Source organism: Rhinatrema bivittatum, chromosome 1 (assembly GCF_901001135.1).
Source record: "Rhinatrema bivittatum chromosome 1, aRhiBiv1.1, whole genome shotgun sequence".
Taxonomy (NCBI): domain Eukaryota; kingdom Metazoa; phylum Chordata; class Amphibia; order Gymnophiona; family Rhinatrematidae; genus Rhinatrema; species Rhinatrema bivittatum.
Genome location: NC_042615.1, coordinates 753396296 through 753418886, shown reverse-complemented (window position 1 = coordinate 753418886; position 22591 = coordinate 753396296). Strand labels below are relative to the sequence as shown.

At 46.2% G+C, this 22591-nt stretch overlaps 1 protein-coding gene across 3 annotated transcripts in view; it reads right to left on the bottom strand.

Annotated features, from left to right (window-relative positions):
• Window positions 1-22591, bottom strand: part of RANBP3L (RAN binding protein 3 like) — a 98744-nt gene that overhangs the window by 31834 nt on the left and 44319 nt on the right. For all 3 annotated transcript variants that reach the window (XM_029578745.1, XM_029578754.1, XM_029578762.1), the window contains exons 4-9: window positions 20553-20630; window positions 16508-16582; window positions 14740-14811; window positions 14442-14578; window positions 9840-9913; window positions 5764-5848 (exon numbers count right to left, since the gene is read on the bottom strand). In XM_029578745.1, the coding sequence (XP_029434605.1) occupies window positions 5764-5848; window positions 9840-9913; window positions 14442-14578; window positions 14740-14811; window positions 16508-16582; window positions 20553-20630 (521 nt within the window). The remainder of the gene's footprint in view (window positions 1-5763; window positions 5849-9839; window positions 9914-14441; window positions 14579-14739; window positions 14812-16507; window positions 16583-20552; window positions 20631-22591) is intronic.

Genomic DNA, 22591 nt, shown 5'->3' with positions numbered 1-22591 from the left:
GGCATGTATATTGCATGCAAACGAGCGAATTAGCTCGATATTGCATGCAAACGAGCGAATTAGCTATTCCCTAGCATCCCGTAACCCGCGCCCCGACTATCGCTAGTTTTCCCTGCCGTTTTGTCGCGCGTTTAACCTGCAAACTTACCGCCTACCCTGACCCCGCCTACCCTGACCCCTGCGAAAAAAACGTTGCAGCCCCCCTCCGATGTCCGGAGGGGGGCTGCAACGTTTTTTTCGCTTTTTTTTTGGCTTCGGGAGGAGGGGAGAGGACTGGGGCTGCCACGGAGACCGCTTTCCCCCGTGCAAGTAAGTTGCTTCGCCGCTTCAGTTCTTCCCTCCTCCCGGAGCTGCTTTTTCAGCCTTGCTCCGGGAGGAGGGGAGAATAGACACTGACAGCGGCGAAGCGAAAAAAAAACCAAAAGCAATTTTGGTTTTTTTTCAAAAAGTTAAAAGTAAGTTGCTTCGCCGCTGTCAGTGTCCCCCCTCCTCCCGGAGCAAGGCTGCTTTTCGCGCCCTGCTCCGGGAGGAGGGGATAAGAGATGACAGCGGCAAAGCGAAAAAACCAAAAGGGGACCCGACCCGACTTACTTTTGCAGCCGTCCGGCATCGCTGCTCCCCCGCCTCGTCCGGCATCGTTGCTCCCCCGCCTCGTCCGGCATCGTTGCTCCCCTGCCTTGTCCGGGAAGATGGCTGCCAGCACGGGGGAAAGCGGCCCCTGTGCATTCAATTGGCTGCTCAAGACGTGACGTCACGACGTTTGGCGTCACGGCAGCCAATTGAATGCACAGGGGCCGCTTTCCCCGTGCTGGCAGCCATCTTCCCAGACGAGGCAGGGGAGCAACGATGCCGGACGAGGCAGGGGAGCAACGATGCCGGACGAGGCAGGGGAGCAACGATGCCGGACGGCTGCAAAAGTAAGTCGGGTCGGGTCCCCTTTTGGTTTTTTTTGCTTTGCCGCTGTCATCTCTTCTCCCCTCCTCCCGGAGCAGGGCGCGAAAAGCAGCCTTGCTCCGGGAGGAGGGGGGACACTGATAGCGGCGAAGCAACTTACTTTTAGCTTTTTGAAAAAAAACCAAAATTGCTTTTGGTTTTTTTTCGCTTCGCCGCTGTCCATGTCTATTCTCCCCTCCTCCCGGAGCAAGGCTGCTTTTCGCGCCCTGCTCCGGGAGGAGGGAAGAGTGAAGCGGCGAAGCGACTTACTTTTTGCTTTTGGTTTTTTCGCTTCCTGGTATCTGTCATTTCAAATGACATTTGAAATGACAGATACCAGCGTGGCGTGAAGCCTTAGGCCCGCGCACCCAGGATACTGTATAGGCGCTCTATCCAGTAAAATGGGTTGCGCGGGCCTAAGGCTTTTCGGACGCGGTTTACATTTAAATAAAATTAGTGTTCAGGATCGAGCGGTAGGTGAGCTGCACTGTGCGTGCGGCAACTGCGGGTGCCGTAGGCACTAACGCAGCTCTTCCTACCGCTCGGTTCTGGATAGACCTGTAAGAGACAGGCCCTCATCGACTCACTGTGCTCAAATAAAAATTCAGATTCTGGTGTTACCATGGTAACAGCCACAAACACACCTTCTACTGCCAGAAACTTTGTGAAGTAAAGCAAAACCCTTAAAAAAAACAAAACAAAACAAAACCAAAAAACAAAGACACACTGAACCTATATAGAAAACCTGCCAAGCCATAAACTAACTCCTAGGACTCAAACTGCAGCAACTATACCAGGGAAGAGGCAGCACTACACATGTCTAGAGGCCCTAGAACACCAATTTACCTTCTACTGGAAAAACAATAAGCCAGACACCACATGCCAGCAGAATCCCTCACCTCATTACACAAGCTGATCCTTAGCTAATACAAAATAAGGTACCACAAATTAAGAACAGAAAAGTGCACTATAGATGCTACATTCCTGGCTCTGAGTGTGGTGCCTCCTTAAGATACCATCCCTCCCTCTCTTCCTCCCATATGTTCAGCGGGAGAAACGTCTCACTGAATATCGCTGTTTAAACTTATCCAGCTAATGGTAGCCGGATAACTTTACAAATAACTGGCCATATTCAAGTAGTGCTGTTAAATAAAAAAAAGTAAAACAAAATAGATCATGGGCCTATAAGCTCTATCCAGATGCCCTACTCCCTTTTATTTTGCGTTGCCTAGCAGTAGTTGCCAGGCAATGCAGATGCAAACACGCTGGGCCCGGATCGCTGTAGAAAACTACTATTTCAGGTATAAGGGGTTGGAAGGGAGTGGGAGTTGGAGTGGGAGAGGGGGATCCAACCCTGGAAAAAAAAAAAGGGGGGGGGGGAAGGGGTTGAGGGATGCCCACGGCCCTATTTTGTTGATAAACTGAAATATAAGGAGTTGGGGGGGGGGGGGGGGGGGTGGGCGGGCAGGCTTGGCCCTTTGAAGTTGAAATAAAAGGGAATAAGGGGCATGAATAGGGCCAATTTTTTTTCTTTAATTTAACAGCACTACTTAACCGACTATATATATATTTTTTTAATATAGCTGGTTATTTGTAAAGTTATATGGTCATACAAGGCCGGGTAACTTTAGACCTGCTCTGAAGCAGTCCCTCCCTGGAATGCCTCCAGAAGCAAGAATTTTCAGTAGAAAGGAAAAGGCCCATATTCAAAAGAAATTTAGACGGATAACCTGAAAGTTACCCATCTAAATGGCAAATATGGCCTGTTCAGCCAAAAAAGAGGTGTTCTTGTGCATTTATACTTTTGAGGCTCTGACTCGCTATCATATTTCCCCCTATATCCCCTCTTCTTGCATGGTAAACATAATAAGGCCCTCAAATCTCATTAAGACTTTTGGTAGTACTTCTCGGGACTCCCTCTATCCAATTTATATCCTTTCAGATATACAGGCACCAGAACTGGTCATAGTTCTCCAGGTGAAGTCTCATTAAAGACCTTTACAGAAATATAAACGCCTTTTTTTTCTGCTGGTTATGGACAAATGTTACTTCTGCACACCACCGTGGTCTTCACTGGGAATGACGGGATATAATATAAATAAATACCTCTCCCTAGGCACCCCCAGCATTCCTCTAACTCTGCTCTCTGCCTTGTTGCACTATTTTGTTAGCTGGAGATCAGGTAGGACCAACTGAGGTCTCTCTCTCGATCAGCACACATAAATTCTCAGCTCCAGTCATACCGGATTTCTGCACCCCAAACACACGACACACTATTTTTGCACTGAATCTTAGATGAGAAACGTGTAGAAAGCATAAGGCTGTTTTAGCATATTAAGAACCTCCAAAGCATTAGAAACCTCCTCATTCCCCACCGCCCCCCCAAGCCACAGAAGACCCACTGGCAAGGAACGAAGGACCCACAATAGTCCTTTCTAGTCTCCCTACCTTTCCAGAGCCATTTTACAGATGAGACCACATCAGCTAAGAACCAGGTATAGTGAAGGATCAAACTAAAACAAGCAAAATATTGTAAGTGCATGTATCAAAGTTAAAAGTCTGCACAAAATAATCCTTCACTCTTCACCAATATACTATAAAAAAAAAAATTCATTGAAATTGTTCAATTCCAAAACTAAGCAAGTGTGGCAGAAGGCTGACATTTGGGGCTCGATACTGAGCGCTGGCCAGTTAAATAACTTAGATGGATAAATCATATCTGGCTTAGTTACAAGGGATATTCAGCAGCATAGCCATGCCGCTGAATATCCTACTTATCTGGTTAAGTTAACTGGATAAGCAGGACCGTCCTGATCCACCCACTGCCCGCCTACAAATTGACCGGCTAAAAGCTAAGAAAGAACATAAGAAATTGCCATGCTGGGTCAGACCAAGGGTCCATCAAGCCCATAACCCGATAAGTCCTACTTAACTGGCTATTGAGCGCTGAATGCACTTTCAATATCAGGCCCTTGGTGTTTGGCAACAGTTTTCACAAAAAAATAATTTATCTTAGGCTAAAAAGGTATGCAGAAAGCGCCATAGGACTTTTACTTTTATCCATTTCTTAATTCGAGCTTTCAGCATTTTATCATATGAATAAATCAGTATTTGCCTACAGAAGCCAACAAAAAGCAGTGAAGAATTCCACATAAACCCTGATGGGCTTCAGGTTTCTATTTTCTGTGCTTTAAGTTGCTTAGCTATTGCCCTTTAACCATATCTAAGAGGCATATCTACCTTAACGGGGCCTATAGATAAACAACGCATAATCACAGAGGAAATGCTAATAACCAAAGCTGTGGCAGAATTCCAGCATGTTTGGGATAGGTACAGGAGGCAATGCCAAGGATGAAGACGGGTGATAGAGGAAGGTCTGCATGGCAGCACAGTACTGCAGCTTGGATGCTATTACGTTAAATCCAAGGCAATGCTAGAATAGTTTGGGGAAGGAAACGGGTGGCAGCGGCCATCTCTGGGAGAGCCAGGATTTTGTTACACACGTTTTACAGAATGAGTAATAAACTGAGGGAAGAAGAACAGAAGGGGAAACAGGAAATATTTGCAGAAAGGAAGGGTGCCCTGCAACCCCTTGCTAACTCTTCACATTATCATTGTGCTAAACAGTCAGTAAATATTGTACATGAAATCATTTCTTTCCTCACATTAAAAAAAAAAAGCAGATTCAGTAAACAAACACTTTCTAAAAAAAAAAAAAGGAAGGTTTTTTTTGGGAGGCTTATTTACTGATTAAGAGAATTTCTAGAGGGGGGAGGGATAGTAAAGCTGAGCAGGAAGTGAGAATGGGCAGAAAGGATGGCTCTTTTGGTTTTTGTGTGCCGTCATATTCAAGGTTTGTTAAAAGACACTGACATTCGGAGATAGATGCTTAGACAGCCAGTGAGCAAGTAAGTTAGCTGGGTAAAGTTACACACATAACTTTACCTGCATATTCAGGGGAGACATACATCACCACTTCCATAGTGCTACCAGACACGGCACTGTACAAAAACACATAAGAGACCGTCCCTTCTCGGGCTAAGACAAACATTCAGGACACAAAAGGCTTGGGGAATTTCATCTATTAAGAAAACTGTTAAAATCAATAAGACTGTGAGCATGAAAAGTCTGCCGTTGAATGTACCCAAATGAATTTACCTATTTTTCCTGACAGACTCATGCATGGAACTTTTGCTGCACAGCACTCAATAGAGGGTAGATTTTCAAAGCTGTGTGCACGCTTCCCGGCGTGTGCACATGGACGCGCCAATGCACGCATGCTATAAAATCCGGGGGCCGCACGCGCAAGTGCGGGCGGCGTGCGCAAAGGGAGACTAATGCAGTTTCTGCACGGCGACGCATCCCGGCCTTCCCCAATTCCCTACCCCCTCCGGGACAGCGATCAATGGCGTTGTCCTGGCCCGCCCCAACCCGCCCCTCCCTGGTCACACCCCCCCTCCCCCGGTCCGCATCTCCAAAGAGGCCTGGCACTTATGTGCGTATCGGGGTTTGCGCCCGGCGTGGGTGAGGCCTTTTGAAAATCTACTCCTATGTGTGCTCACCGGCTAAATTTAGCCCTGACCCCCCTCCCCCCCCCCCCCAACCTCATCCCAGAAAGTCTTCGTCAATGCCTCTTTTCATCCGGGGAAATTTTGTGGGCTCTCAACATTTATGCAGTCGGTGGGGTAGGGCAAGGCATAAATATTAAAAATCTTGGTTTCGTGCAGGCAACTCCAAAAGTTACCTGCAGAAAAACCTTTGAAAATTGACCTTTCAAATGCTGCGTGCCTATTGAAACTAAAACAAAAAAGATTTAAAAAAAAGTCTTACCAAAACTCTCTCCAGCATGTTTTCTCCAAACACAAAGCCCAAGCTGCTGCCGTCCGCTGGGGCTGTGTCTTCAGCTGGCTGACTCCTGGAACACAGGGAAAAAGGGGCAGAAGACTTCAGAGGGGGAGATGCATTCACAAGCTTTCCCAACTTCACATAGTGCAAGGGGGGGAGGGGCCAGGGCCTTTGGATTCTCCTTTTACTAAAGGTGGGCTTTGTATTCAATGCTGCTTGGGGTAGAAAATAAAATACCATTGGTAAAATGTCACCATGGCGCGCGCTCACCACAGAACCGCTGGAAATCTCCGTTTCGCAGTACCTCCAATCTATAAATCTCATGGCTAGTTCCTTCTGGAGAGACTCGGCTCTTGCCGCTGCAGGACGCTGACTTGTTGTTGGGTGAAACCCAGTGCCAGCTCCTAAGTTCTTTCTAAAGCTCGGCCACTTCTCGGAAGGAGAAGCGGGACATCTTCCACCCTTTCCTAAGGGATAGGCATGGGGGGGTGCATGAAGGTCTCCAGTTTGTCTTCGCCCGGGACAGTGCATCAGAATAAGGAGCTCTCATTTTTTGCAGCTGTTCTATCAATAGCAAATTAAACCTACAGGTTTCAAAACTGTGCCAGAAGCATCATGAAATATCCACTTCCCCTTATTCAGCTACAGATGTCCCCGGTTGCCCTTGCTGCTGCTGCTGCTGGTGCAATTTGCCTTGCTTTTCAGACCGAGCATCACACACTCCACCTGAATTTTTTCAATGTGAGCAGGAGTCATCAGCCGCCATGTTAACACCCAGGGTGGGCAAATGTATATTGTGCCCCCACCGCTACTCTGATCTGGGGCCAGATTTGGGACTTCTGCGTCCACAGGCACTCTTAGCAAGGTGAGCCCTATGCACTGAAGAGCATGGCCCAGATCCTCCCCTTCTGCATATCACTCTCCCCTCACGGCCTCTTTTTCTGCCTGGCCCGTGGCAGCAATGGAAAGAAATTAGCGCATGGCATGTGAGCAGGTGTGCACTCATGTCCTACAGCCGCCTCACCCCCCCCCCCTCTGCAAGGGCTTCCTGTTACTAAGGAAACCCATGTGAGACGAGGAGGCTGCCGTAGGGCCTGTGAGTGTGCATCTGCTCACAAGCCCCCGTACCAACTTCTATTGCTGCTGCAGGCCAGGCTGGAGGAGAGGGGCACGGCACCATCTGGAACTCTGCTGGCATCCTTAGTTCTAGGCCGGCACCGGAAATGGGATCTGCATACCTAGGAACGTTTTAATTGTTGTCATCCTGAGACTGATGTTGATTAGCAGGGGGTGGGGAGGGGAAAGGGAATGCATATCGACGTCCTTCCACCTCCACCTCCCCCCTCTCTCACTCACACTCTCTCTCCCCTCTTCTCCTCCAGGGATGACCCCAGCCCCTTGTTTTACCCCAACGTTCTTCCCTCTTCCCCCCCCCCCCATCTTGTTCCCAGCACTCTTCTTCCCTGCCCCCCTCCCCCAAAAATCAGTCACGGTTCCCTGACTTGTACTCTGAGATGTCTCCTTCCTCCACTCTGTTCTCAGCTGGGATCATAGAGAACTGCAGGACAAACTGTGCCTGCTCCAGCCCTCCTCTCCTGTTTCTCCCCTCATGCTGCAGCTTTCACAAAGAAAGGGAAGGGTGAAGCTGAATATTTACATCAGACTAGAAAACAATGGCACTGCTCCCTTTTCAGCCCCTCCCCTCCTATCTCCTCCCATGCTGCCTGTTTTAGAGAAGTTACAGAGCAGAAAACAATTGCTTTGCTCCTTCTGTGCTGACTAAAGGGGCCTAGAACAGTAAACAGTGAAATCCCAGGTGGGGACCAAATGACATCTTCAAACCTTGGTGCCAGAGGCATCTGCCTACATTGCCAATGCCTAAAACTGGGCCTGCCCTTATCCTCGCTCCTCTTCTCTTTCAACTGTCTTCACTTTGATTCTCAGTTCTTTTTCGCTCTTTCCTCTCTTCTGACCCCCGACTCAATTCTCCATTTTCTTATTCTTGATGGTAGGAGGAGGGCAGTGCACTTCCTGGCTTTTCGTCCACTGCTGGCCCACACCTTGGGGGGCATTTCAGTCATTTTTCTGCCCCCCCCCCCCCCCCCCAAGGGTTTTGCACCCTAGACCTATGCCCCTCTTGCCCATCCTTAGTTACAGCCCAGGTGCGAGTGATACCTTTGGCTTCCATATTTGCTTTACCTTTGATTTTTATTTTATTTATTTATTTATTTTTAATTTTTATATACCGAAGTTCTTGTATCAGATACAAATCACTCCGGTTTACATAAAACAGTGAGATGCCCAAACGGGAGGGGCTTTACATATAACTATAAGACAACTTTACATATAACTATAAAACTATAAAACTATAATAACAACGTACAACTGTAACAAGGTATGGAGATAGTTACAAGAGAAGGAAAAACTTTTGATATCGATATCATATTAAGATATGATGACTTTTAAACCAAGTGCTGATCACCTTCCTCTTTGAAAGGCTGTGGAAAGCTTTTTCTGCACCCTGGTCATGTGCCAACCAACAGGATGTGCTTGAAACTCCTCCATAGCTGCTAAATTATGAACCTACATGTTACAATCCCCAATACTGACACACCTTTTTACAGCAGCCCCCTCATCTGCTCCTTCCCAGAACAGCCAAACCAATGCCGTTTGACAAAAATGGCCTCCACAAGGATTTAAACTATCAACAAAAAAAGTATTTCATCAAAACCAAAAGGTCTGCTCTTTCTGCAGTTACTGGATTCCACTTCCTATGGCTACAGTCTGTTCTTATTTGTAGTGAAGTTCCCTGGAGCTTGTTTTAAATTTTTGCTCACAAAAATTGTCATCCTCAGAATATCGGTCTCAAGTTCATCCAAGGTGATCTCCCAGATGCTGTTACCTACTGCCCGGGAAGAATGGGACACTTTGCACTGTACTGCCCTCTTGCAAATTATAGCAAGACAGAGCCTGGCTTACTGCACAACAGACTGCACTATTCATCCAAATATCAAATTCAGAACTAAAATTATTGGCAAGAATAATGGTTTCTGAACTAGCAGTCTCGTGCAAGACAGAAAAAGGCCCAAAGCACAAGCCGCTGACCTGGGAAGCGCAGTGAGCACAAGCTCTGGCAAGAAAGCACAGCGAGGCGAGTGCTTCCTCGCGGCAGCTGCTCAAACGCAGGACACCTGCAGCTTAGCAGGGAACACGAGCCGCTGCTGGATGGAGAATCTCTACAGTTATTTACAATAAATTAAAAAAAAAAAAAAAAAGATGGGTAGCCATTCAACACAGAATACGTACACTCAGATCAGGCTAGAATAGCTACCACCGCTCAGTAGCAAGTGCATGCACTGGTCAGTTATGGATTTGTTAAAGCTATTGACTTCCAAAGCAAATTTAACATTTCCCATGACGTTTGGATGAACAGAAATTTTGCATGACTTCAGAGCCCCGTGATGGGCCAGATGGACTACAAGGGTTCTCCTCGCTTTGGGGGAGGGGGAAACTTTTAGTAAGCCTGCACAGAGACAAAGTGTGCAGGAACATTTGTACCTATAGTCAAAAAAACTAGCTGGATAATTTCTCTTTGAAAATTAGCTCAAGGTACGCAAATACTTACTTTCCCCCCTTTATTTGTGCAGCTGGGGTTCCAGGGAAGAAACTATAAACGTAGAACTGAAAATTCAATTCTATGCGCAGACTCCCTCTATCCCTCCAACCCAAATATGTCCTACCTCCCCCCCCCCCCGAAATAACTTGGGTATATTTATCAGCTCTTCCTGGGGCAACTTTCAAACCCAGGGATCTAGGCGCCTAGGATCCTTCTGTAATTGCCCTCTCTGTGTCTATGGGGGAAAAAGCTTGGTATACTTGGTTCTAATAGCTGAGATTTACCACCACCCTGGAGAGTTAAGTGCCGAGGCAGTTCTGAAAGTCTGGCTTTGCACTGCACCTCAAGGCTTTTCCTTGCTACACATGACTTTAGTGTACAGGCTGAGGAACAGAAAGAAACGGACGCTAAATAAGGGGAGTCCTGATTTATTAGCTTACCGCACCTTAGTCTTTGCAAGTTTGAAACGTCGAGGCAAATATGCGGTCCCATGGCCTTTTCTGTGGTCACCGAGGAAAACTGAAAACAAAAAAATGCAGAAAATCCATCAGGTACTCTGGCAAAAGTTAAAGGAACCTCAGCTATGGCACTTACTTCCTTGGAGACATGTAAAGGGCAACTTCCAGTGCTACAGGCATTTTAATGTAGGAGGGTGCATGGGGTGGCGTACTGATGACCTAACAAGGGCTTCCAACTGCTTCTACAGGAGACACTCTGCTCCCACTTTCTTTTACATTCAGTAGCCTTTTTAAAAAAAATGAAAATGTCTTTATTGCACAGATTCCACTAGCCTATAAAAGACTGTTACTTTAGTAACAGTAGAAACTGGGAGACTGTAAAGCAGAGCTTTCCAAACTTTTCATGTTGGTGACACATTTTAGACAAACATAATTTTGCGACACAGTAATTCAGTCTACTAGCAAACCAGAGGTTAAAGGTTAAACGAACAAAACATATTTCGACAATTTATGTATGTTTCCTTAAATATATTACATACATTTTTGTGGATTACATAATGTTACACCCACACTGACCCCCAGGCAGCTCCCATTCATTCTCACACCGCTCCCTCCCCACCCCCAGGCATGCACACATGCATTCTCACACACACACACACACACACACACACACACAGACCCCCAGGCAGGCACCAATTTATTCTCACACACACATATACCACACACATGGGCCGATACAGTAAAGTCCGCGGGAGAGCGGACGAATGCCCGCTCTCCCAGTGCGCGCACCGGCCCTTCGTCGGTGCGCGCGATTCTGTATTTAAATTAGGTGACGCGGTAAAAACGGGGAAAAGGAGGCGCTAGGGACACTAGCGCATCCCTAGCGCCTCCTTTTTGACAGGAGCAGCGGCTGTCAGCGGGTTTGACAGCCGACGCTCAATTTTGCCGGCGTCGGTTCTCGAGCCCGCTGACAGCCATGGGCTCGGAAACCGGATGCCAGCAAAATTGAGCGTCCAGTTTTCGGCCCGACAGCCACGGGACGAATTCAAATTTTTATTTTTTTTATTTTTTACTTTTTGGGACCTCCGACTTAATATCGCTATGATATTAAGTCAGAGGGTGCACAGAAAAGCAGTTTTTACTGCTTTTCTGTGCACTTTCCCGGCGCCGGAAGAAATTAGCGCCGACCTTTGGATTGGCGCTAATTTCTGAAAGTAAAATGTGCGGCATGGCTGCACATTTTACTTTCTGTATCCCGCGCGCATACCTAATAGGGCCCTCAACATGCATTTGCATGTTGAGGGCGCTATTAGGTGCTGCGGGTTGGACGCGCGTTTTCCTCCCCTTACTGAATAAGGGGTAAGGGAAAACGCGCGCCCAAGAGCAGGCCAAGAGCAGTACAGTGCGCTCCATCGGAGCGCACTGTACTGTATTGGCCTGACAGGCAGGCACCTATTCTCACACAGACAGACCCCAGGAAGACACCCATTCGTTCTCAAAAACAGATAACAGCCTCAGGCAGGCACCCATGCATTCACACATATACGCCCCCAGGCAGACTCCTATTCATACACTGAAGGCAGACCTCCCTCTCTTTTTTTTGCTAGCAACCTCAGAGCCTTTCTCATTCCTCTGCTACTGCTGTCACTGCTGCCATGTGGATATTTGAGGAGGTGCTGATTGCTGCTACTGGCACTGAAGCCCATTCTGCTGCCTCCTATTAGGAAAACAGAAAAAGCCAAGCTGCTACAGATCCCTACACAGAACCTCCACACTAGCAGTATATGTCAACTCAGTCACAGATGCAAAATACAAACAGACTCTCACAAAAATGCAGAATAAAGTAACCATAAACTAAAATGCAGAATAAAGTAACCATAAACTAAAGTATTATTACAAACATTCAGACAAAAGTTGAACTGTTAACTGCAACAGGCCAGACTATTATGCAGTGCAACAACAGAAAACCAGAAATATTACAATACCTGAAAAACATCAAAATCAGTAAATATAAAGGATCAATAGATGTAAAACCATGCTAATAAAAAGAATATTTCAAAACAGCTGACAAATAGATCATCATCCAATAATTGAAAACTCAAATAAATTTTCCAGACCAATAAAATATTTCAAACACTATGCAATACTTAAAACTTAAAAAGGATAAAAAATCCCTGGTTGTTCATACCTGGAATCTTTTGATTTCCAGGTACCCTGAGATTGTCGTGGTTTAGCAGGGGAGAGGTGAGGGGTTGTTCCTCCCAATCTCTCTCTCTCTCATATAAACACACATGCTCAATCATAGAACATGCTCTCACACACACAGCCACAAACATGCTCTCAGACACAGCAACACACACACACACACACAGAGGCCACACACATGTTCTCACAGATACACACACAGACATGCTCTCACAGACACACACACATGCAGTCATACAGTCATGCATGCTCTCACACACACACACATGCACTCACAGACAGATATGCTCTTTCACCCACACATAACCTCACAGTCACACACACACGCTCTCACTCATTCACTTCCTCCCCCCTCCCCAGTAGAAGTACAGCAGCAGCCTCCTCTTTCAGCCCCCATAGCAGAGGACCTCTTCATTTTTCTTGAGACCGTAGGGGCTGATGCTGCTCTGTTTTCTGCAGGGGGGGGGGGGGGGGAGGGAGGTGACGCTGTTGATTTTCCTCTGGCCCTTGATGCCTCTTCTTGCAACAGCCCGGGGAATGCACTTGCGTGGAGGTGGAGGCGGAGGCCGAGGCAGGAGAGGTGTTACTGCTGCTTCTTGGACGCAGCGCGATCTTGGAGCCAATGCCTGCAATGGCCAGCGCTCTTCTTTTTCCTGCAAGGCCTCTTCTTCTTCCCGCCCACGTGGACCCACCACTTCCTCTTCCGGGCCGTGCGGACAGGAAGAGGGAGAAGTCATGGCATCGCCGCCCCCAGACTGGTGGCGCACCGGCCCTGCACGGACGGTCCACTTCAGCAGCCCCGCGGCTCTCTCTTCACGCCGCGGCAGGTTGGGCTCTTCAGGCACAGCAGAATGAGCTGTGATGCAGCCCACAGGCCTCACTTCAAGCGCGGCCTCATCGGTTCTACTGCGACTTTGTAGATCTTTTTTTGGGCCGCAGCAACCCTTCTTATTTCCTTTGGTGGGAATCCTTGTTTAAAAAAAACAAAAAAACAAAAACACATGATGGGAGTGACCGGCCCACCGGAGGAAGCCCGATCCCCCGATAGGCCAATCCGCCCCTGTCCTCCTCCTTCCTGCCCGCGCGGCTCCGGCAATGTTTTTCTTCCGGGGCTGCGCAGGCAGGAAGGAGGAGGAGTGAACGTGACCCTTTCCTTCGGGCCGTGGTGAGTTAAGCTCCACCACGGCCCCGCCGATCTTCCTGCTGTAGTTCCCTGCTGCTATGTGGACCAGGCGACACACTAATGTGTCACGACACACACTTTGGAAAGCTCTGCTGTAGAGGGCTGCTTTCTTTTCATTTTAAACCACAAAGTCCAAAAGGCTTACATTTTCAAAGGCTTTGGCCGCCTAACTTCTAGAGTCAAGCAGCTAGATCAGCCCTCGCAAAACCTACTGCCACCGAGTGGCTCTACTTAGCTGCTCAAAGTCTGGGCAGTTCATGGCTGTCACTGTGCACAGGGATATCTGGTTTAATTCTAGCTGCCTATGTTTTAACTGGTTAGATTTAAACCTATTTTAGGCCGTAACCTAGTTGGCTAACTTGGGAACTCAGTTGCAGGATGATAAGGCAACCAAGGCTGCAGCAAGGGTGGAGCTGGATAGACCACTTGCTTTAGGCGCCTCTCTGAGGGGAGTGACAAAGGGGGCAAATATACAATCTTTAAAATAATAGATAACTAAAGAGGCTGGGAATGCCCAATATAACATCACATGACAAAATGTCTCACTATGGCTCTGCCTACTGTGTGTTTAAGGGGGCGGGATGAAGGAGAGGGCACAAATGTTATATCATCAGGGACGAGGCAATGGTTTACTTTCAGCTAGGTTTTTACTTACTTTTGTTTACTTATTTACTAGTACTAGTTAGTAGCAGAAGCAGGATTCTGAACGGATACATTTATATATTTGGAGGTCCACATTGGGTCCAGATAGCAAAGTTAGCCAGATAAGACTTTTCCAAGGTACAGTTCTTTGGCTCAACCAGACTTAGCTGACTAACAGAGTTAGTTGGATAACTTTAGCACAGCTAGCTCAGCTCCCCAGAACACCCCTAACTTAGCCGGCTAAGAATTTAGCTGGATAAGTGCCCAGATCCGAGTTATCCTGCTAAATGCTTTTGAATATGGACCTCATTGAGTCCTGTATTCAAAAACCTGCTGTGCAGGTGAAATAACCGGTAACTTTATCCAGTTATCTTTAGCTGGATAACTTTAAGCCAGCTATTTGCGCAAACCGACATGTGCACACAAATTTGGTTGGATGAATCTTCAGACCTACAAGTGATCAACATGTCTGCAAAGGGTGAGTGAGGTACAAAATATATTTCGAGAAATTCAAAGTTAAAATATATCTGCATTATAATTGGGCAATTTTGTTTTTTACCTCATTGTTTGATTTGTCTTTTACAGATATGTTCTCAGAAACCTCTGTCTTTACTTCCTCACACAGTAGAACTTGTAATGGCAACTGCAAGACGGCAGGTCGAAGGACTTTCCGCTCTTGCGTTTGTGATGAGGGTTCTTAAAAACACGGCACAAGAAGACCAGTATTAGTGAGCTGTAATCCCACGCTTAAAAAAATAAAAAAATAAATAAAGTGCTTCGTCTGGGTTTCCCTATTGTAGAAAGGCAGTTTTTGGTGCTCTTAAGATGCAGTGAACCTCACAGCTATCATCACTCACCTCTTTCTGTATTTGTGCTGCTGACACTCATTTGAAACAGTGTTGAGGGCATAAATATATTATTCTTTGTCACTGCAAAAAAAAAAAAAAAATATTGCAAACACTGAATTGATCTTTAGTAGGTAAGAGGTATTCTTTGCTTGGATATGTACAGTACGAGTCTCTTAAAATACCCACATGCTTTTGTTTAAGAGACAGGGCTCAAAATGTCCAGCAATTATATAAAGACCAGCGTGAAACAATCATGTTGCCCGCACTGACTGACAGCAGCTCCTCCTGCTTGGATGGAACAAGACTCAACGGAGCATGCAATGCTGGGCAATCTGCCACCACTTTCATGGGCCTGAGCTCTCTTGAGTTTCACAATTTGGAAAAACAGAAGTGGGGAAAAAAAATTAAAGGGCTTAGTTCAGGAAGCAGATATACACACACACATCTCAGTCTAGCAATATAAGGTAAACCCAGAATCCACAAGCAGCACAGGCACCACTGGGATGGGTCCTTGTCAGCGAGGGAGGAAATATGCAGACTATAGGTATCCCCAGGACAGGCTCCTATCAGGAAAAGGCAGATCGAGAGGCACTGCAGCTCTGCGAATTAGGAGCACTCTCTGTATTTTGTGATTTTCTTTTGACAGATTGTGTGTCAGCCTTCGGCAGGAGCTCAAGCCAGTGCCCCAAACCCAGATAACCCACGTTTGTAATGGTGACATCAAGAACTGGCAATTGCAAGCAGACTTGGGAGCTGAGAGTATCAATAGTACAGTGGAATTCAGCATTGGTACAGATTGTGTGTGTGAGTGAGGGGACATATGGCACAGGGCAAAAAAAAAAGCTCCTTTTTTTTTTTTTAAATAAATCCCATTTCTCCCCTACGCCTCCCTTCTACCCTCTTTATCCCCACTCTCCCTCTATAACAAGGCTTTCTTTATCATTATTTTGCCAGTCCTACTCCTCCTCCATCTGGTACGGCTGGCGGCTCCAGACACAACTGCTTTTTCTGCTTGGAGATAGCTGCACACTCGCCTCTTTTTGAAGCAGCCAGCTCCAGACATAAAAGCCCCTTGCTCTCTGCATTTTCTAGTGTTTCCTTCTTTGAGGTGGGAGAGCAAGGCAGACTCCCAGGGTACGCAGGATACCTGAGCCATCTTCCAAACCTCTGCTGGACCTGTCAGGAGTGGTGGCACTTCTTCAGCGGCTGCCTGACGGGCTCAGCAGAGGGACAGTGGGCTCTCAGAACACAGCCCTAAATTATAAAGCAAATTGGTTATTTTCAGCTCCTGAGGTTACAGAGGCTAAGGAACTGCATTTTAGCTGTATACATCCTCAAAGAATAGCTGAGCTAAAGACCGTCTTTAAGGCAGCGAGAAAGTCAGACATTATTGTTAAGAAGCAAGAGGAAGCAACCCATAAGCAGGGCAGGGGCGGGGAAGGGGGGGAATTAACAGGGTTCAACTGGAATAAAATTATTCTTATGGCACCTTTCTGTGGTGAGGCAAGAACATGGCGGGCTGGCACCCCATGGAGTCTACATGTCACAGCCTGCTCTAGGGATGTGCTAGGGGATAATGTTATATCTTTCACTGGAGCGAGTATTGTATGATGGCAGAGAAGCGGAATCTGACAGGAGAGGGAACAGCAAGGCACAATAAGCCATGCAATCGTATCCTAAGCTGGCAGGGATCTCTATCCATGGCAGGAAAGTCTGCGTCAGCAGTGAAAGATCCTTAATCTGAGCTTCCAAATATTTCAGGCACAAAAACACTTACCTAGCTGAGAGGGGGGAAATGTAGGAAGCACGGTGAAGGATGATGACCTCACTCTTTTCTCAGAGCCATTTCCATCTGAAAATGTAAGCAGCAATGAAATCAGTGAGAAGAGGCACAAATCACGTTCACTTAACATTTTTCATTTAAAACTCTGAATGCCTTTTTAAAAGGAGTCAGTGGGCATATGTTGTTCTTAGGAAGAGATATCGTGTCCTTCCTATTGCATTTGTGTACATGATAATGATTGTCCTCATGCTGTGATTTAAATTCATTCTTACATCTATCTGCAAATTCTGAGAAGTACTAAAATTGTGCCCATGGGTTCATCAGGGCACTTACTGACTCCTCAGAGCCTGCATTAACGTTTTTAAACGAAACTGCAGGCTTGGTTTGCTGCATGCTGTACATGTGTCCATTATGGTTTGCCTTGGTCAGAAGAGCATATGGAGCCTGAGGCATGAGATCCGTGTGCAGGACCAGTGCTTCCATTAGGCTAACTAAACTAGGCAGTCGCTTAGAGCGCCAAGATTTTGGGGTGGCAAACTCCTACCAGCATGAGATCCCGAATGCTGTACCGGAGCCAATACTACCAAAGACGGGAGCACTGTGCTGGAGCCACTGCTGCCAACAGGAGGCAGCACTGTGCTGGAGATGCCACCAATAGTTAAGTGGGGAGGGGGTTTGTATGAATGACCAGAAGGTTTGCCTCGGATGCCAAATGTTCTTGTACCAGGCAGAGAAAAAAAAAATAAAAAAAGGAAGAACCTTCTATCACCGTGCTCGCATGTCAAGGAGGCTGTGCTGTAAGTGAATAGTTCAGCTGAGCCCTAGAAGGTGGGTCGATTGGATTTGGCATCCATAAATAGCTGGTTCAGGCAGATCATCATGTTTATGTGTGTGCATTATAGATATGCCTGTTCACGTGTGAAGCCGATAAGCCTCGTTTCCTCACTCCCTATCCTTCAGGCCCCTAGGTTATTCTGTACAGCAGTGGTTCTCAACCCAGCCAGAAGCGTTTACAGGATACTCACAATGAAGGCACATGAGAGAGAACTGCAAACGGTGGAGTCCGTGCAAGCAAACCTCTATCATGCATATTCACTGTGAGTATCCTGAAAACCCAACCGGCTGGGTGAGTCCCTGAGGACTGGGGGTGAGAAACACTGCTGTACAGTACAGCTCTGTGCTGTAAGAGCATACTCTTTTAGAAGAGGGTAAAGAACAGACAAACTTCAGAGCAGAAAAAGGCTGGCACTTGTGAGTGAAGGGATTGCTCCTTGTTGATCTGCCAGGCTACTAAATAAACAGTTAGCCCGTGTTTGGCCGTGCGTTTCGACGCGCTATTTTTTACCCCTTATACAGTAAGGGGTAATAGCGAGTCGAAAACGCGCGGCCAACCCCCCCCGAAACTAATAGGGCCATCAACATGCAAATGCATGTTGATGGCCCTATTAGTTATTCCCGCGCGAAACAGAAAGTAAAATGTGCAGCCAAGCCGCACATTTTACTTTCAGAAATTAACGCCTGCCCAAAGGCTGGCGTTAATTTCTGCCGGCACCGGGAAAGCGAACAGAAAAGCAGAAAAAACTGCTTTTCTGTATACCCTTCGACTTAATATCATAGCGATATTAAGTCAGAGGCCCCAAAATGTAAAAAAAAAAAAAAAAAAAAATTTAAATCGGCTGGCGGCCCGCGGGTCGGAAGACGGACGCTCAATTTTGCCGGTCCGTTTTCCGAACCTGTGGCTGTCAGCGGGTTTGAGAACCGACGCCAGTAAAATTGAGCATCGGCTGTCAAACCTGCTGACATCCGCCGTTCCTGTCAAAAAGGAGGCGCTAGGGACGCACTAGTGTCCCTAGCGCCTCCTTTTACCGCGGGCCCTCATTTACATACTCGATTGCGCGCCCAGGAGAGTGGCCAGGGGCACGCGTTGGGAGAGTGGGCGCTCGCCTCGGAGCGCTGGTTCTCCCGCGAATTTTACTGTATCAGCCCGAAAGTGAGGAGGGCAAGATCAGGAGTGGAAAGGGGAAGCGATTTTATTTTTCCTTTTTAAATTTTTGCATATATGTGAGCCTTTGTTAACTCCTACATAGAACTGTCTAACTTCCTTCAAATTATGGCAGTGTTTTTCCATCAAAAATGAGAGGATTCAATTTTCCACCATTAAATCTTACGGGCTTGGTCATATAAGTACTCTTATATATACACATTTAAATGTGGCAGTCTTGTGACTAAAGTGTGGGGAAGCATTTTTGGTCATGCCCAAGGCACTTCCTCTGCCCAATTCCAAATACTGGTGAAGCCAGTTTTTGTGCACTATCAGGTACATTTTCAAAGGAGTTACACATGTAAATGCAACATACTACTGTAGAAATTTTCAAAAGCCACTTACCCATGTTAAGTGTACTTAATGGCATATTACAGCAATTTTCAAAAGTCCACTTAAATAAAGTGCATTTGCACGTGAAAAACCTCATTTTTGAAAATCAGGCCCATTTTTTTTGCTACACTTTTCTGTTAAACAGGGCGTAAAGCCACATGTACAAAAATAAGCGCACAACTACTAGTTACCATCAGGCCGATGCAGAACAGTGCGCTGGCTGAAGTGCATGGCTCAACGCGCGACTGGATGTGCATTTTGGTCGCACATCCATAACCTCCGATGCAAAACGGGGGTTAGCGTGACCAAATCTCGCATCCAATAGCGCGCGTAGGTAATAGCCTCATTACATGCATTTACATGTGATGAGCACTATTATCTATTTCCCCCCGATGCAAAAAACAAAAAAAATAAATAAATAAAAGTGCGCCCAATGTGCACATTTTTACTTGCCAAAATTGGCAGGCTTTGGAGGAGCCCCAAAAGTGTACAGAAAAGCAGAAAATACTGCTTTTCTGTACTTCCTCCAACTTAATATTTCTGCTATATTAAGTCAGAGGACCTAAAAATTTAGGGGTGCTCAATTAATGGAGCATCCATTTTCCTAACTTGTGGCTTTGCACAGCTTAGGAAAAGGGACTCTTGTAAATTGAGCATCCATTTTCCTAACTTGTGGCTTTGCACAGCTTAGGAAAAGGGACACTTGTAAATTGAGCATCCATTTTCCGCTGACAGCCACCTCTCCTGGGCGCCTGCTACTGAGGAGGTACTAGGGGTGCACAATTTCCCCTAGGGCTTCCTTTTTACCATGGCAGCCCATTTGCATTTTAAATTGGATGCCCTGGAGAGGTGGACTGGCGCGCGTTAAGGGAGTGGGCACTCAATCATGAACTCTCGTTTAACATGCACCGATATTGCATCGTCCAGCATGTGCGCACAGTCGGGTACACATTATTTTGACCTATCAGTTTTGACCTGATGAAGGGAGTGTAGCTCCCAAATGGTTGTCAAGAAATGTACTGTTAGTCCGTCAAAAAGGCATTATCTTATACTATTTTGTTTGTTAAGCTTTATTTCCATGCATTCAACTGGACTAACATGGCAACTGTATTACTTGATTGTTTCTGTGCAAACTCAGGAGCAGAGATCTAAGCAACAGGCAAATCTGGAGATGTTTTTAGCTACAAGACGAATGCTCCACCAAAAATGAGAGAAATCTGAAAGCCGGGAGAAAAACCAAAGTCTCTTTATAAATAAGTTTTATATACAACAGTACTACAGACTGGAGGTTTTTTAAATTTTTTGTTTGTTTCTTCTGTAAATAAGTTTTCCTGAGAATCCAGAGGGGGAGACAAAAAAAAAATCTGAGTCCTTTTGTTGCCCACTTCCTGATCTAGTGAGGCTTTTCTCCCATTCTCTGTCTATGGGCAAAAAACCTGAATGAATCAGGCCCTGAATATTAACAAGCCTTGATCTGAGCTCGGGGATGGTAGATGTGGCACAGCAACGCCCATGGGTGAGTCTGGCTTACAAGGATTCCCCGCAGTCCCACTCACTGTGATTACTGAATGCAAAACTTCCCACCCTCAGCTTCACCAACCAACCCAGCACACCTCACAGACCATAATAAAACCAAGTGAATTAAAGGCAATCAAAGCACTGTACCTGCAGTGGACTGAGAATAAGAGGGTCTGTACGTGAAAGAGGAGGATCTCGCACGCTTTTCAGGGCAACCGCAGAAATCTACAGGAAGCAAGGTATATGACAGGTTATCCTCCTGTGTCAGGATAGTGCATGCGTAGTTGGCGTACCATTATAATGACTGCAGCCCCATGTCTTATTTCCAAATAGATGTAGCACTGACAGTTCCTCAGCAGATTTTGTTTCCCAATGCATAAAGTGTAACTGAGAAATGTTTTCAATATACAAGTAAAGGCATAATTCTTTAACATTTCATGATCATCACTTTTTTCCTAACAGAACAGTGGACAGTCCACCTTAGCAGCAAAGCACTTTTCTGAGCATCCTGTGACTGCTGAAGATTGGCATAGTCTATTCTGGGCAGTCTGAGCTAATTCTCCCTGCAGCTGTTCCTGAGCGAAATCCTAACCAGTGTTTTTGTGGCTGTGGAATGGCACTCTGCATCGGTGGCTTGGTTTGCATTTCTTTACTGTTCTTCTGGTGACTTACGGAGTATCTCTGTAGTCACCCCCGGCTCAGTGTGGGTGCAAATGTGGTACCTCTTCATACAGGCCACTTCTGCACAACTGTATGCTGAATGCAATACAGGTGTGGCAGCAAAGATCTCTGCTTCACCTCTGCATTTGGTATCATGAAATGACAGCAATCAATTCAGTATATTGCTGAAATCCCCTTACAAACCTTAACCAATACAATAGAAGAAGCACTCTATCCTTTTGCTTCTTCTGATTATTATGGCTTTATTCACAATGCACTGAACTGACCAGACTCAGCACAGCTGTGGCAGAGATAAAGTGCAGACAGATACAAGGTCCTCATCTGCTTCCTCGCTCTTAATATACATTTCTTCTGCCTTGGTTCCTTCTGTTGCCAAGATCTCTTCTTCACTTTCAAAGTTCCTCATCTCCTCCTTCCTCCATTCCCACTTGTTCTCACTGCTTTGCTCCCTAAGTTCAAGCAGCTTCTCTTACACTAAAACTAGTTTTCTGATTAGATTTTACCAAAATTACAACAGATACTGCTCATGCTAATTAGTACAGAGAATGCTAGAATCCAAAGAACATCCAATCTAGAACTAATTACAGCAGACAATATCATCAGGGTCCTTTCCTTAGAGACTAAATTCCCAACATTAAGAGCCTGCTTACAGTCTATCTTCAGGAGCCTAAACTAGGCACCAAATTCAGCTGCCTATATTCAGCCAACTATAAGAGCCTTAATTTGGGGCTTAACAGAAGCACTAAATGGTATTAGAGGTACTAAAAACAGAGGCACCTATAATTTACATAGCAACTGATGGCAGATAAAGATCAAAATGGCTCATTCAGTCTGCCTAACAAGGAGCTCAGGGCTGTAAATGCCATGCAGGTAACCCCCTCACCCTTTCTTAGGGTTGTAGCTGCCGCTCCGTGCAGGTTACCCTCTTTCCTTCTGTTTAGGGGTGGAACCGCTGCTCTGTGCAGGTTACCCCCATTCAGAAAAGTTACCACAGGTTACCCTAGTACTTCAGTTACCACAGTACCCTAGTACTTCATTAACAACCTTTTGTTAGTAAACCGAATGACGGTATACAAAACACGACAAATAAATAAATAAAGATTCTGTTTTTATCCAAATGCCCTTTTGAATTCTGTCACTGATTTCATCTTCACAGCTTCATCTGGGAGGGTACTATAGGCACCCACCACCCTTTCCTTGAAAAGATATTTCCTGACGTTGTTCCTGCCCCCCTTGGAGTTCATATCATGACCTCTAGTTCTACAGCTTCCTTTCCTCTGGAAAAGGTTTGGTCCTTATGCCTTTAACACCTAGGCTTGCCACTGATTCACCTCACTTCAGGCACCTAAGTTAGGTGCCCAGAGCTCTTAATCAGAGGTGAATACCCCACTTCCCTCCTCTGACCTGGCCCCTCCCCTGGCTCCATCTACTTTTAAGGCACCTACATTTAGGGGCTCAGATAGGGCATAAATTCAATTTTCCAGATCTAGGCACCTAGATCCTTA